This window comes from Sturnira hondurensis, unplaced genomic scaffold, assembly GCF_014824575.4.
Source record: "Sturnira hondurensis isolate 20B ecotype Veracruz unplaced genomic scaffold, ASM1482457v3 Scaffold0014302, whole genome shotgun sequence".
Lineage (NCBI taxonomy): Eukaryota > Metazoa > Chordata > Mammalia > Chiroptera > Phyllostomidae > Sturnira > Sturnira hondurensis.
Window position 1 is genome coordinate 1,393,473 of NW_028086933.1, and position 17,055 is coordinate 1,410,527.

General features: G+C 39.1%; 1 protein-coding gene across 1 annotated transcript in view; it reads left to right on the forward strand.

Annotated features, from left to right (window-relative positions):
* Positions 1 to 17,055, forward strand: part of CTNNA3 (catenin alpha 3) — a 1,522,505-nt gene that overhangs the window by 1,010,975 nt on the left and 494,475 nt on the right. Inside the window, exon 11 of the mRNA XM_037062679.1 lies at positions 10,280 to 10,436. Coding sequence (XP_036918574.1) covers positions 10,280 to 10,436 — 157 coding nt within the window. The remainder of the gene's footprint in view (positions 1 to 10,279; positions 10,437 to 17,055) is intronic.

Sequence of the window (17,055 nt, forward strand, 5' to 3'; positions counted from 1 at the left end):
AGATCGTGGAGGCTATCAAAATTGTAAATTCTTTGTGTATGTGTATTTGTGTATATAGTCTTTAAATTCCTTAAGTATTCTTTGCATGTTTTCCGAACTATCTTCAAGGAAGCAAATACTCATGGAATATCTAATTCTGTGCCAGTTGTTTAACTTAATCTAATTAAGCTCTTCTAACAACCTTTGCAAGAAGCACTTTTATAACCATTGCAGATAAGGAAATTGAGGCTCAGAGCAGAAGGAATTTGGCTACAATCACACAAAACTAATAAGTAATGAAGTTGGATTAAAATGTGAGATCTGACCCCAAATTTCATTTTAATTTATCTACAACACTTACTAATTGATGATTTTGTTATATTGTGCCAAACAGTTCTTTTACTATTCTTTTATTCTTTTATTTACTTGTTTGATTTAATAGGCTGTCCTGTCTTAATAATTAGTATAGATGACAAAAATAATCTGATTTTTATTGAAATAATTGGTTTTTTATCTGTATTCAAAAGCAAGGTAAAGCCTCATGGGAAGTTTCAGTGTGAGTAACCCTATCATGCAGGGATTATCCCTTCACGGAGTAAGGAGATTACAACCTTGTGAGGCCAAAGCTGAATGCAGTCTAATTAATTGTCTAAATCTGTGGGAGTCCATGACAAATTACGTATCTTCACCATCACTCTCTCCCTAGCCTGGAAATGCCTTTATCATTTAACATAAAGATGTGACTGTGGAGACTGATGATGATAAATATGTCATGGCTCACTATTAAAATGCAAAGATACTTTTCATAAATTAAGTATAAGAGAAGGCAAAAAGGAAAAGGTTATCAAAACTAAGGAAATATTGAAGACCACCACAGAAAGTGAGAAGCATGTAATAGTTGAACAGCATTTAAGCAACTAAGAAACAATGCACAGAATTGGAGCACTGAATTTGATGTCATTACCATGGTTGCTATAACCCCAAATTATTGCAGCGTTACTCCTAAGTGGATGTCTTACAAATTCCCCTCACCTACTAGCTTAAATGTATTTGAGCTATCACATATTTCATTTTTAATTTTCTCTACATGCCATGACACTGAGGTAATCAGACCTACAGATATTTACACATAACTCATCTTTTTAATTCACAAAGTGCTTTTGTTATACTAAGATTTTTAAGATTATTTTTGTGTCAGTGCCAATATTGAAATGTCTCTGGGGAAAAATTAAATTACATAGATTTATTTTCACTTCTTAAGTAATCATTTTCAGAAATCATATATATATATATATATATATATATATCTCAGATAATCACATTAAATCTGTATGTTCTTTAGCTAGTGAAGTTGAATATCTTTTATACTATAGCTAGTGAAGTTGAATATCTTTTCATATATCTGTGGTCTATTTGTTCTTCTTCTTGGGAAAAGTGTCTGTCCAGGTTCTCTGCCAATTTTTTTAAACTGGGTTGTCTGGGGGTTTTTTGTTGTTGTTATTGTTGAATGGTATGAATTCTTTATATATTTTGGATGTTAGCCCGTTATTGAAGGTATTGTTTGCATATATCTCCTCCCATTGTGTTGGTTGCCTGTTTGTCTTGTTGATACTATTTTTTTTGGTTGTGCAGAAGCTTTTTAGTTTGACATCAACAACAACGTGGTATTTACTAGAGGGGAATGGGAAGATGGGGAAGGCTGAAGAGGGTAAAGGGGGTCAAATATATGGTAACAGAAGAGGGCTAAATTTGGGTGATGAGCACACAATACAATATAAAGATGATGTGGTATAGATTTATACACTTGAAACATTAACCTATGTCACCCAAATAAATTTAATAATGATTTAAAGTGTATGTTCAAACCTGAAGGGACCTGAGAGGGATCAGGTAACTCAAACACTGATCCCTCTCCCCTACCCCAGTGCACACATACCTATAACTTCTGGCAAAATGAGTACTGGTGTTACTGAACAGAGGTCCGTGGGCGGGGGGGGCGGCAATATTTGGCCCACCCAGGGATGCCAAAAAACTGTTACAGAACAACAGGAGCCCCTCCCAAGGATGGTATACCAATACCTATTGGGCTTGTTTGTCTGCCACCAGAGGAAAGACATCTCTCAATGCTAGAGATTTGTGAAAAGGAAAGGAAAAGTTTATTTAAACCTATACCCAGACTTAAAGTAGTGACCCAATGCCCTCATTAATATATCAAAGTCCTTTAGGATAACCACAGATGCCCACAGCACTTCCTTTCCCCCTGCCCTAATTTAGGGTACTGTAACTCAGGAAAAGAAGCATAGGTCTGTGTTTCAGGCCCTGGCATCGTCAGCTGTGTCGCCATCCAGGAAGGATCTTCAATTAATCCAAAGTCATGCAGTACTTTCCACTGGCAAGAGTTCTTTCACCCTTTTTCCAGGCAAAGTCTCTCCTGCTTCCCAGGCCACATGGCCAAAGGGAGCACCCCAAAAGCCCTGTGGGCCTCCTCTACCAAAGCTGCGGGGGTCTGCACTCTGCCAGAGCCACATGGTACTACTCTTCACATGGCTGCGGGGGTCCCCACTTTGGCAAAGCTGCGTGGTTCTTCCCTTCACAAGGCCAAGAGGAGATCCTTACTCTGCCCAAACTGTGCGGCTCTCTCCTCAATGGCTGCCACCTCTGCGTTTAATCCCCATGCCAATCCTCCTTTGCAGCCCCATTTCTGACTCCTCCTATAATGAGTTACACCTGCCAGCACTCCTCTATCCTCCCAGCTTTATTGGGCTGCTGTAGTGAGTCTGGGCAGGTGTGGCCCCATGGCGTGGAGCCAATCAACTCCAAGCTTACACTCAGGAGCCATAACCAGAGGGTGTTGCCTCCCAATTACATCCTGGGTGGAAATCACTCCCTTCTCCCTGGCTCAAAGCATGGCCACAGCCATTTAACATATCTATGCGACCAGTTAAAGGTTATAGATATGTTAAATGACCATTCTAGAGGCTACCTGCAAAACTGTTGCTATGAAAAACAATTCTCAATGGTCCTACTCCATTTGTCCCTTTCCCCCCAACTGACACTTGGGGGGGGGGAGGTGAGGAAATCTTAATATTTCCTGGACACCTTGAGTTCTGGATCCATTCCAAATCCTTTTTGGGAGCCCCCTCTTGGTTCTGCCCTGTTATACTGGGAGAGTTAATATGACTCTTCTGTGGACATAGTATCAGTTTGAAGCAACGTAAACCTCTGATTTAAGCCTCATGGCTTCCAATCTAGAGTTCCTTCTATAACTTTGCACAAATTACTCAATCTCTTTGTGCCTCCACTGTCTCACCAGGGTAATAGGAATACTGATAGGACCTTTCTTATTGGGTTAAAAATTTGAATGCAAGTCAAGTACATAGAAACCATGCCTGGAATATTGCAAGCTGTCAGTAATGTTAGTCCTACAATTACTATACTATTTTACTATTTTAAGAAAAATTCAGAAATAAAATACATATAAATTAAAGACTGTCACTGCAAAAGTGAAGATGCGAGAAAGTAGTAGCCCGAGTAGCTCACCTCCCACAAAGGATTAGAGGCCGTAGAACACTGAGAAAGTCTCCTTTATCTGGTAGTTCTGTTTTCTCTGAGGACACAAAGGCAATACCTTGTTATCCAGACAGAGTTTAGATAAAATATTGCAGTAGAATCCATGCTCACTTTGTCATTTCAGACGATAGGTAACTTTTTATGAAAAATTCCTGGTTTGGCTCTGGCAGACTAGGCTGTGTGGGGCCTAAAATTTATATAGTTTTGAGGGCCTTCTTTAAGAAAAAGCATTTATTTAGAATACAAAGATAAATAGCTAGTTCCTAACTTTAAATGTGGACAAATACGAAAATATTACAAAATGTAGGAAAATGATACAATATATGCATTATTATCTTTTTCTTTTTTTATCCTTTGAGTCTCTTTCTTCCTTCTCTTTTCTTTTCTTCCTTAGTTCCTTTCTTTTTTCCTTTCTTTTTTCCCCTTTCTTCTTTTCTTTTTTTTCTTTTTACTGCACACTGTTAAATAACACCTCTTAAATAACAATTTATTTTGTAATATTCTTTTCTGTGGACAAACTAGGAAGATGATTCACCCTTTGTGTCTGCCTAGTTTGTTCAGGAAGGTCTGAGGAAAGAGGGAGCATGCAATTAGAGATAGACTTTTTCCTGACACTATGTCAGTACAACCAGTACAGACATATACAGAGGTGATATAACAGGGTGCAGTCAAGAGGGGGACCCCAAACAGAGGTTTGAAATGGGGTCCAGAACTCAAGGTGTCTAGGAAATATTAGAAAGACGTATAAGATGTCCTTACCCTCCCCCCGCCCCCTCACCAACAGGTGTGAGTTGGGGGAACGTACAAATGGAGCAAGGCCATTGAAAGCTTGTTTTGTACAGCAACAACTTTGCAGCTAACTTCTGGCATGGTCATTTAACATATCTATAACCTTTAACTGGTTGCACAGATATGTTAAATAGCTGTGGCCCTGCTTTGAGCCAGGGGGGTGGAAGGGACTTCCACCCAAGATGTAACTGGGGGGAGGGGTAGGTCCCCTGGTTACAGCACCTACGTGAGAGCTTGGAGATGATTGGCTCCACGCCATGGGGCCACACCTGCCCAGTTCCACTATGGCAGCCCAGTAAAGCTTGAAGGATACGGGAGAGGACCACGTAGCAGTGGCAGTAGAGAGAAAGCCATGTGGTTCTGGCAGAGTGGGGACCTCCACAGCTATGTGAGAAGGAGGAACCATATGGCTTTGCCAGAGTGGGGATCCCGGCAACTTGGGTAGAGAGAATCACCATGTGGCTTTGGCAGAGTGAATACCCCTTCACAGCTTTGTCAGTGAAGGGAGAGCCACGCACAGCTTTGCCAGGGAGAGAGAGATACATGCTCCTGGCAGAGTGGGGACCCCCCACAGCCATTGGAGAGAGAGCCACATGGCTTTGCCAGAGTGGGGACCCCCTCCTTGCAGCTTAGGTGAAGAGGGAACCACAGGGTTTTGCCAGAGTGCAGACCGCCACAGCTCTGGTGGAGAGAAGAACCATGTGATTTTGCCAGAGTGCAGACCCCTGCAGCTTTGGTAGAGGAGACCCACTTGGCTTTGGGGTGCTCCCTTTGGTTGCGTGGCCTGGGAAGCAAGAGACATTTTGCCTGGAATAATGGGTACAAAGAACTCTTGCCAGTGGACCGTGAGAAGGTGCCACATGTCTTTGGATTAATTAGAGATCCTGCCTGGATGGTGACACAGCTGAAGGTGCCAGTGGCCTGTAACACGGAGGCCTACTTCTTTTCCTGAGATACAGTACTCTGAATTAGGGCAGGGGGAAGGAAGCACTATGGGTACCTGTGGGTATCCAAAAGGACTATGGTATTTTAATGAAGACATTAGGTCACCACTTTAAGCCTCTATAGCATTAAATAAACGTTTCCTTTCCTCTTCACAAATCTCTGGCATTGAAAGATGTCTCTCCTCTGGTGGCGGACATAATGAACCTAGCAGGGTTCCTTTCGGTTGTAGTATATCATGACCTCTTGGCCTTGTGTGTGTGTGTGCTGTGTTCTGTAACAGTAACTGCAGATCTTTCCAAATTAGCCCACTAAACTCAACTAAATGTACACCTGACTCAGCTTCCTTTACTGGATCCCAAAATATTTGAGGCAAACTTACTAGAAAAAATGACCCCATGAACACATTTCTAGGGCCTCTCTGGTATCTTAGATGGAACCTGTACAAATGAGAAGCCCTGAAATACAAGCGTCTGATACCTGGAGGGAGACAAGGAAAACTCTGAGATAATTTAAAAATCCTAAATTTGCCGAATCCAGTTTAGATGTTTGAGAGTTTCCCACGGCAAGTGAGAGTATGATGTAATAAAAATTACTTGATTTGATATAAAAATACAAATAATACAAAATAATATTTAATGTAAATTGTAACTGAAAAAGTTTTTTAAATGGGAGGTTGCTTAGACTCAGGCATGCTGAAGCCTGGGTCCCGTGTACTAGTAGGAAGAGCAGGAAGCCTGAAGAAGGTAGAATGAGACCTGGTGAAATCCAGCCTTTTCCAGGGGTTACCGATAACATGACCAAAGTCTAACAGGAGCTAGTTTGAAGAGGCCTCTGTGAGGAAAGGGAAATACGGGTCAGTCAGAAAAAGAAGCAGCCTCTGAAACAGCCTTTATCAGAGAGCACGGACAGGGGATGTAGTTGGGATGATAGAACCCAGATACAAAGAGGAAGGAACTGAGAAGAGAGCTCGGCAGGTCCTTGGGGTTCCATGTCCCACAGCTATAACCTTGCTCAACTCTTTTGCCCTTCCCGCTTGCTTAATAAAATTGCACTCAAAATTTTTTTTTTCTTTGTGGTAAGGACTGGAAATAGGAAACTATTTATTTGAAAGGCTATTCAACAAATAGTCCTGTTAAGATATAATAAAATCCTGACTTTAAAGAGACTGTCTCAAAGGTGAAATGAATGACTACTTGATTCACAGGGTCATGGACACATCTCAACCATAATCTAAAAAAAATGCCCCAGAAAGCAACATAATTTACTTCAGTCATGTTTAGTCAGCATGAAGAGGATTTGAGAATGGTCTTCTGTCCTGACCCCAGATATACAGAAAAAAATTGCTAGGAGTGTGGTAGCCTTCATCATTGGGATGCAGACGTTTTTTCTCTCAAACGGTATGAGGGTTATCTTCTGAATTTTGTCTGCTTTTAGATTTAAGCTAAATATCAGGAGAGTCAAGTAGGATAGAGTGTTTTCACAGTGCACAGTGTCAAATCAGATAAACTGGATCCACTGCAGAACTGAAAACTTCTTAAAAAATAGAGTCTGTCCTGTATTCAGGACTCCATGTCCCCCTGAGTGTTCTGTACCAGCAGCATTTTAGAAGTACACCTCTGCATTTCCCACAATCGCATGTGTACACAGTTGTTCAACTGCAGGGGCAGTGAAACAGCAGAGACCGGAGCCTGGCGGGACACACAAGCGTACCTTGTAAGTGAACAGATTAATAAAACTAAAACCGAAGTCAAGGAGTGCCATACAGTAGCCATTTCTCAAAGTAGTGTGTTTTCATAGAATGTAATATGTTCCTCTCTTGTAAAAAAGAAATAAAGAAGAGAATATCAACATAATATTTTCAAGCCACGTATTTTTCCCCTCCTCCATCAATAATTTGTCGGAAGTCATTTAAGTGAAGTACAGCCTTTAGGTTACTTAGTAGAAAAAGATTCTTTTCATTGTTTCTGTTTTATGTTGGCAAAATATGAATGCTGTGTCCACCATTCTCACTAATGACTCCTGCTTTTCAAATTCAAAAGTCATTTTTAATTCTCATTATTCTTGACTTTACTGCATTTGATCTTTAGGGGAAAATCTTTCTCATATTGATTCTTTTTTTAAAAGATTTTATTTATTTATTTATTTTTAGAGGGGAAGGAGAGAGGGAGAGAAACATTAATGTATGGTTGCCTTTTGTGCATCCCCTGCTGGTAGTTAGCCTGCTAGGAACCGGTTTGCAACCCAGGCATGTGCCCTGACTGGGAATCGAACCGCGATCGTCTGGTTCGCAGGCCCGCGCTCAATCCACTGAGCTACGCCAGCCAGGGCCTCACATTGATTCTTTAATATCTTAGTTTCCTACCTTCTTCCTGATAATTCTTTTTTCTCATCCTTATCACCTCCACTTGGTGGGTACTTTCCATAGCTATTTTCCCCTCCATCTTTCCATTGTTCCTTTGATTTCCTTCCAACTCCATTACTATGGTCTCTCTGCTCCACATTCCACAGGAGGTGAGGTTACGCTCTATCTCACTTCTAGGTCATTACATGTGTTACTGCTTCTTCCCAGAAGGATATCATGTTCTATTAACTTCTACTTATTTTTAGAGACTTTATTTATGTGTTTTTAGAGAGAGGGATAGGGAAGGAGAAAGAGGGAAATAAACATCAATGTGTGAGGGAGAAACATCAATTGGTTGCCTCTTGCACATGCCCCAACGGGGACCACCTGCAACCCAGGTATGTTCCCTGACCACCTGGGGAATCAAACCAGCAACCTTTCTCATTGAGAGATGACACTCGACCAAGTAAGCCACACTGATTAGGGCTCTACTTATTTTTCTAAATTTCAGGACCTTGGGGCATCTTTGCGTACAGATCTGAGTACCTCTCCTGTGTGTCACAGGGCATCTTGAGCTTCTTGTTGCAGGAGTCCTTTCAACATTTACTATAGAGTGCGGTGGTTCTCAGAGTGAGAGCACTACCAGTGGCCTCACTATCACCTGGGAAATTGTTAGAAATGCAAATTCTTAAGCCCCAGGGTGCGTGGACTGAATTAGAAACTCAAAGGTGTGGCTCAGGAATCTATGTTTGCACAGGCTCTCCAGGTGCTCCTGATTCAGGCAAACTTTCTGAAAACCACTGGTATGTTGCAACTCCCTGGTTTTTCCCTGATTCGTCTACTAGATTAATGGTTGCTTTAGAAACTAGTGGGATCATTTTCATTGTGAAGTCATTAGTATCCAGTGCAGTATCTGATGCCTTGTTGCTGCATAGTAACAATTTCTTTCAGTGCATAAACAAATGAAAGACAACTTGTTTGGTGTGTTACACTTCCAATTATCTGACTGCTCACAATGTAATTTGGATGGAGATCCAAGAATCACTTCAAAGTCAACATCTGTGGTGGGAAAGTTGACATCTAATACCCCTCGTCAACACTGTCCTCCAGAACAGTTGCACACGTCGTCTGCCTCTGCACTGACTTTTTAACTCCCCCACCTCCCCTCTTCTATCAACACCCTAATAATTCTCTCCATTAATCATGGAAAAGCCTCCGTCATCATTTCTTTAAAGAATAACTTCATTCTATCTGAGTATACAAGTAAAACATATTCAGCATAGAAAATCTGAAAAATTCAGTTCCACAAAATAAAATTAAAAGCTCCAGAAGCTCCCCCACTTCTAGAGTACTGTTGTTATGATTGCGTGTATTCATCTAACTTTTATTTCCAGCATGGGTTTGCTAGAAACGGCTCCCTCTAAAGGATAATGTCTTGTGATCTACCATTATCACACTATTGTGGATGCATTTCCATGTCCTTAAATGCCGTTTTCCACAAATTTGTTGACACCTGCGTGATCTTTTTGGCAGTGATTAACCTGCCCTCATCCGCCTTTAGTTAAGTGGAAGTCCCACCAAAGCCCTTTGCTTGGCTCCACCACTGTGGTCCAGGCACTTCTCACTTCTGGAGCCTATTGCAGTAGCCTTCTTTGCCAAATTAATTTTTCTAGAGTGTAATTCTGAATAAATTGCTCAAAAGTCAAAGTGACTCTCAGTGCCTTCCAAATAAGGCTAGTCCTGAGTCGGACAACCAGAGACTTCTGAGACCCCAAGGAAAAACTGCTTCCAGTTCTCACAGCATTTCCCTTGTTTTCTAACTTTTGAATCTTATCACGTCTCTGACCCAACTTTCGTGCTTACAAGTAATTTTACTTAAATTTCCACTTCAATTATGCTAAAACTGCAAACTTCTTACCCTCACCACCACTCCACTCCTTATCCCCTTCTCTGTTCTGCTTTTTTCTCCTTAGTTCTTAGAGCAGTCTAACAGACCCCCTGTTTCATTTATTTAACTTGATGATTCATAGTCCTCCCCAGCTATTGTACAAGTGTTATTAAGGCAAAGCTTTTGGCCTGTGTCTTGTTCATGATCACACCTCTGAAACCTGAAACACACTGGAAACATAAAAGACACTCATAATATTTCAACATGTATTTGAGACGCTGAATGAATACAGGAATGAACCCATGAGTAAATGAATAAATAATGTATTCTACTGGAAAATTCAACAAGTCCTCCAGGAAGCCGGACCTCTTACTCCTTCTGCTGAAGGTTACCTCGATTCTCTAAAGCTTACAGAACCACGCTCTGTACTGGCACGCGCGGCATATTGAACTGAGTTACAGGTTGCCCTTCCCACTGTGGAACATACAAACTCCTGTAAGGCAGATACCAATTATCTTTGTATCTCTTGCAGTTCTTAATGTATTAACACTTAAGAAATAGTTCCAAAGTTAATTAAAGTATTTTCAAAAGAAAATTAAATTGTTACCAAAAGCAAAAAAGTAGTTACACATAAGGACATTCTACTATTTTTCCTGTTGTTAAAGATGAATGTATCTATTTTTTTTTTTTAAAAAAGAATAACTGTTATCTGCATGTTGGTAACTATTTCCCAAATAAATCACCATGTAATATTCTACATCTTACAGATTATTAATGCTGCACTAGCTTTGGCTGCAAGACCCAAAAGTCAAGTGGTCAAAAAAACCATGGAAATGTACAAGCGCGCTTGGGAGAATCATATCCATGTCCTCACGGAAGCTGTAGATGACATCACAAGCATCGATGACTTCCTTGCTGTGTCTGGTATGGTTTTGATTTTTTAATTCATACATTTGCTCTAGTCATTTTTATGAAATAGAATAGCACTAAATATAATTGATTTTATGCCATATAATGAGACTTTGTATTGCCAAGTACTGTTACATCGGGTCTCCCCTTAGGTAGTGAGCCTCATGCCTGGTAGTCCTTACAACTCAGCAGTTACATTGTCTCTCCAAAAGAAACTTCTGTTCTTGAGCAAAACATAATTTAAAATAAAGCTAGAAATTGTAGGCCTAGTCTGGCTTTTCCAATTAATCATCAGTTTCCCTTCTTTAAACTACTGGTTTCTCTTGATTTCCCTGCATTTCTTTTCCAGCCATATTTTTATCCACTCAGAAAAAGAAAATGCAATTTTTAATGGGAAACTTTTTATCAGTGTGATATACAATGTGTAGTTCAAGTACTAGTCCGTGTATTTGAATAGTGGTGATCTAAAGAATCAAATAAGTGAGTCTAAACATCTGACTGCATCAGTAACAGAGAGGCTGGGGGATCCATGCCGAACCCAGTGATTCTCATCACAGATGATTCCCCCACGGGACTGTGAGATTACTCTCATAAAGTCCTGTCCTTGGAAGCATAACTCAGGTTTTGATTATATTGCTATAAAAACAAAGAGCTAAATGTTTTTAATCTTTTTATTCTCATAAAAATTAAACTTCTTTTTAAAATAAGTTACATATTTGTGAAAGAGAGATTTTCTTAGAATATGATAATATGCTTTTCCATAAAGCAAATTGTCATGAATTTTTAACATCCTGTTATTTTCTAGTTTTCTGATTTGTCTAACTCGTTGAATTCATTACTTTCATATGTGTGTATATTCTTAGCTTGAACAATAATGCAAGAATCCTAGAGTGTTTTTATAATTCATCAATGAAAAGAAAATGTGTGCTAATTATTTTTAAAAGTGTTTTATTTCTGTAGAGTGAAAAACTTTGCAAATAACATCAAATGTTTGGGAGAAAATTTTAATATCCCTTGGTCACACTATTCAGAAATAACAACAACTGACATTGGATTTATTCCAACCAACACACATATATGTGTGTGTGTCTGTCTGTGTGTATAGTCTGTCCAGAAGGAACCCCGCCAGGTAATAGGAAAAATAGAGACATTTATTGGAGAAGATAGAAGAAAAAAGAGACATTGTACATAGAACAATGATACCTCAGTCCCCTTCAAAGTAGGCTCCTTGGGCCCTCACACAGTTCTGCCAAATTGCCATCAGCTGCCCTGTCATATTTTTCTGAATCTTATCAACAATCTGAAATCACTTCCATTTCAAAGGTGACTTTACTTTTGGGAAAGGCAGAAGTCACAAGGTGCCATATCTCGGCGGTAGTTGGGCTGAGTCACCTGGGTGATGTGATGGTTCACTAAAAAACTTGAGCGGGCATGTTGTCATGATGAAGCTGCCAATCACCAGTTGCCCATAGCTGCAGCCTTCTGAATCATCTAAATAGTTTCCAAGGACAAATGTCCAAGCTTAACAAAAAAATTGGCACAGATTCATTACTCTGCTTACTCAGTCATTTTGAATGTCACAGCCACACTGTANTCACAAGGTGTCATATCTGGGCGGTAGTTGGGCTGAGTCACCTGGGTGATGTGATGGTTCACTAAAAAACTTGAGCGGGCATGTTGTCATGATGAAGCTGCCAATCACCAGTTGCCCATAGCTGCAGCCTTCTGAATCATCTAAATAGTTTCCAAGGACAAATGTCCAAGCTTAACATAAAATTTGGCACAGATTCATTACTCTGCTTACTCAGTCATTTTGAATGTCACAGCCACACTGTATCCATGCTCACTCAATGGTTCCTACTGCCCCCACTGACTAGTGCAGTGAAGTGGTCATTGTTCGCACCTGTGCATTCCAGTCCACTCTCCTTGGCTGCCAGGTTACATTGATGTCACTCAAACCATTCTCATTATATTAACAATGACTGGGCTTCTTCTGGATAGACCTACTGTCATGATACACACACACACACACACACACATATACATACACACATATATAAATTATATACATATATACACACATATATATACACACACATATATAAATTATATATACACACATATATATAAATACAACCAAGTATTACATGTGAAAAGACAAATAATATATATGATATAATATATATGAATTATTTGCCTTTTTATAAATAATAGTAGGCTGAATTTTCCCACATCATTATATAACTTCAAAAATATATAATTGATTCTCCTCTTCTTAGCATTTAGATAAACTGTAATTTTATTTTCATAAGTGATTCTGTATTAAGCATGTTTTTTATCTATTTGCTATTCTTAGTATAGATTTTGCAAAATGAATCTATTCAACTTCTCATATTAGGGCAGTATTTTATAATATACTTGTTCAATGCTAGGTTCTGTTTTTAGTTGGTTCTTTTGGTTACAAAACAAAGAAACCTGCTTGTGCTACTTGATGGAAAGGCATTTTTATTGTTATACTGTTGGCACATTAGGGAGACGCTCTCTAGGGACACACAGGAACAGGAGCCATAACTGGCCAGGTCTTGTGTAATTAGAGCTGTGACAGTCTGGGGTCTGAGCAACTCCTTGGGTCCGTAGAGCAGAAACCCATGGTGTTTGTTTTTTGGGGCTGGGCTAACCTGACCTAGCAACCTTCTGAGTCTGCTACTTTCCATAAACAATTTCAGTGGTTCAGAGTATTTTGCCTACACATGACAGAAAACTCATATGAAAGTTGCTTGAAGAACAAATACCTTCAATTAGTTCAGGTAACTAGATATTTAAGATAGTTGATTTTAGACTTTCAATCCCTAGCACAATAGAAGACTTGGATAAGAATAGGACACATTTGTGGGGAGGAGCATCATACCATTAACATTATTTAGAATTGTTTGTACAGGGTAGTAATAAAAAGTGGATTACTATTTAATGTGTTTGATTATTGTTTTTATATTTTCTACATACATTCCATTATTTTCTACACTGAAGATGGACTACTGCTACTTTCTTGTCCTTAGGATGCTGTAGTTGGTAGTGGTTTAAGGTTACTAGTGCCCTATGTAGGCATCTCTGGTGTCTACTGAACTCCCCTCACAGTTGTATCTCAAAGCATTACAAGTACCACCTAAAGCAGGGAAGCAAAGTGGGCTGTTAACTTGAACTTATCAAGAAGAAAAACTTTTCAAGATGCCTTCCATAAGACTTTCTCATAGTGTCACAGGTCAGAATTTGGTTGGTCCTCTACCTTCTCCTGGACCAATGTAAATGTGGTTTCCGTGATGAACTTAGAGTGCTGATAAATGGTTAACAGCCAGCTGGGGCCAGAGAGAGTAGTCATCCTAATTTATAGCACTCGCTGATTTCTGGGGCATAAAACTATCATGTTGGCAGGTAACAGAGCTAGTAATGTGATGTCACTGAACTCTGAATTGGAAAGAAATGCATAAAAACAGCTTTTGTGAGCTGGTATAAAGAGATAGGTGCATACCACTGTCCTTAGACCAGTCGTAATTCAACCTTCCTGACTGGTTACATACTATGCAAATAAAATCAAAGGGTATATCTGCAGAAAAGAAGGAAAAATGGCTGTTGACTAGAGAATAAAATATGTTTACCCCAAACACTGTCATACATACTTTCTCAGGTTTCTGTGCCTTCATTAACTTATCTTGTATTAGTTTAGCATGAATTACAGTGATGTTTCTTGTTACTTAATAACTCTTCAGAACCTGTTCCCATAGGTAATGGCATCTTCTGTTAGAATTTTCCCATTCAAATAAATAAGAAGGAATATAGCTGGCCCCATACATCTTTTTAGTTCTAAGCCAAGATCTTTAAGACCATGCTAGGAGTCCTAAGTCCAAGATCATGGGCCAACCAATGAATGGGTTGCCTTTTTTCAGTTGGCTAGTTGTAGTTCAAATATCAGTGGTTCAAATATCAGAAAGAGAACACCCATCAGAAAGTCTCTGGTTTGAAGATTCTTTAGCCACATCAGAGTTGCTGTCTGGACAGAAGACGTCTTTTTGATGAGATTAGAGAAGCCCTTTTCATCCTGCTCTGGAGTCTGAACTCCTCACCGTTAGTGACCCATCTGGGAATACAAAAACTTAAGATTTCTCTTTAAGATGTAAATTTGGAAAGGTAACCTATTAACACTTGTATCAGTTTTTTGAGCCCTTGCATTGATTCATAGCAATAATTGATAAGAACTGAATTTAAAAGAAATAAACTTTGGTACAAGAGGAAATAATTTGGACCACAAAAACTATTGAACAATTGCTAAGAACTGATTAAAGGCGAGGGTTTATGAATATATACCCTTTTTTTACATTTGTTCCTTCCTTCACTCATTAAATATCTATTGCATAATCTTAAGTGCTAAACACTAGGAATAGTACTGGAGATTTAGTAGTGAGTAAAGATGACTGAAAGAGTTGACTTGCAAGAAAGCTGTGACAATGGGTGTGGTTGGAGGGAGGGGGATGGATGGAGAAAGCCACTGACATAGTTTGGGGTTCTCTGAAAGAGAGATTGACTGTTTATTGATTAGAATTATCACTGCTGTTCCCTTATTGCAAAGGCATTTTCATTTTAAAGATAACATCGTATCGACTCTCTGTGTGGTATAGTTCTCTAGGATGCTCAAAGATCTTTATTCCATGTCCTAAATTTCTCTTTCTGTCCACTTTTTTCTGTATCCACTGCTATCACTCAAGTTCGATCCATTATCTCTGACTTGAATTGCCATATAATCTTTATAATTGAACTTTCTGCTTCCAAAGATTTTCTTAAAGGCTGTCAATAGGTATTTGCAAGATTAATTTTGGAGGTTTTTATATTATGCTTTTATTAAATGTGTTCATTTATGGAATAAGTATTTTTTTAATCTTTAAATTATGACATATAAATTTAATCATTAATTAGCACAGTGTTCTGTGACCTTAACTTAGTGACGTGAAGATAACTCTGATACTGCAATAAGAACTGTACTAACACTTGTAGAAAAAAAAAAAAGAACTGTACTAACAGACACCTCAGTGTTCATGACATTCTAGTGAACACAATCTTTGTATTCTATTAAGTTATATGTGAGTTATTTGACAAAGGGAAATAAAAATTAACAGACTTCTAATTTTTTTCATAACTTCAAACCAAATAAACACATAATAGTACTAGACAGATCAAATTTTTAAACTAACTGCACACATGTTAAACACTACTAAATCACAGCATGGTATTTATGGAATAGGTGCTGGAATAGAAGATGACCGTTACAGTCTGTATCTATGCCAAGATAAATTATACAAAATATAATAATAATTAGTTGTCATGTATTCAGTTATATATCTCTTCAAGATAGACCTACTTGATATAGTTGACTGCAGGCATCAAGCAATCAAGTGTTTCAATATAAATATGTTCTTTTAAGACTAAGTTTAAATCATATTCTACAATAATACATTTTGATAGCAGTGTATTGAATATCAAGTGTGTGCAAGTCCGTATGCAGGGAAATGGATGTAAATGAGGAAAGGGCATGGTTTGCCCTTAGAGAACTCACGATCTGAGAGACATACATATAAAGCGGTTTCCAAAGTATTGTAGTAGCCATGTAAATGGAATGCTGTTCCATGAGTGCTGCTGCAATGTCAGGGTGTCACGGGAAGCCTTTTGGAGGAGACAGTGGTTGGACTGGGTTGTTGAACCTTGGGGAAATTGGAATGGCCTCCCAGGAAGGTAAAAACATGTGAAAGTGTGTGGTGTCTGGGGGACCGCCAGTTGGCCAGGCTTACAGGAACAGAGGGTACGTGTGGATCAGTGCTGGGCTCAAAAGTCAACAGGTGCCAGTATATAAAGACGTGAACATTTGTAGGAGAATGTAAATGGCCTCAATTTTTAAGCAGTAGTGTCCCAGAGTGCATCAGTTTTTCCGAACACTGTTTCCAGGGGTTGAAAATCATTCCCATGGAAGTAGGTGGTGCAGTGCTAAATAACGCTTTACTTGCTCTTGGAAGTGAGAATAAAATAAACTTAATATGAAGCAGGTGTGTTCCCTCACTTTCACCACTTCACCCCCAAGAAATTAAAACACAAGACTGACGCATCCAAGATGTGACTATTGGAAGATGAGGTGAGAGCCAGTTTGATGACTGAAGCCCAGCTTAGGCTCAGGGACCCTAGAGTCCATTTACCAAGAAAAGAAACTCTTTATCAGAACAGTCCTGTGATGCCTTGCAGCCAGGATCCTCTGTGCCGTTGGCTAAAATCAAGAGACAACCCTGTGACTTTTTTTTTTTACTGTGATCTCAGTGATTCCATTTACATTTTAATGTGATAGTATATGGCTCAGCGATCATTGTGGAGACTGCAGAAAAATTATACACACAGAGTTACATAAGTCACAGGAAGACAGGGAGAAAGTGTGCATTCAAAAATGATTGAATAGGCTTCACTAAAGCAATCCATTGTTGCTCTATTGGTAATTATGTTTTGAATTACTGCTTGTACTTACATGACTGGAGAACAGTTTGGACATATGAACTGAAATTTATCATGAAGCATTTCATGTACTAACAGGCAAGTTCACTCAAGA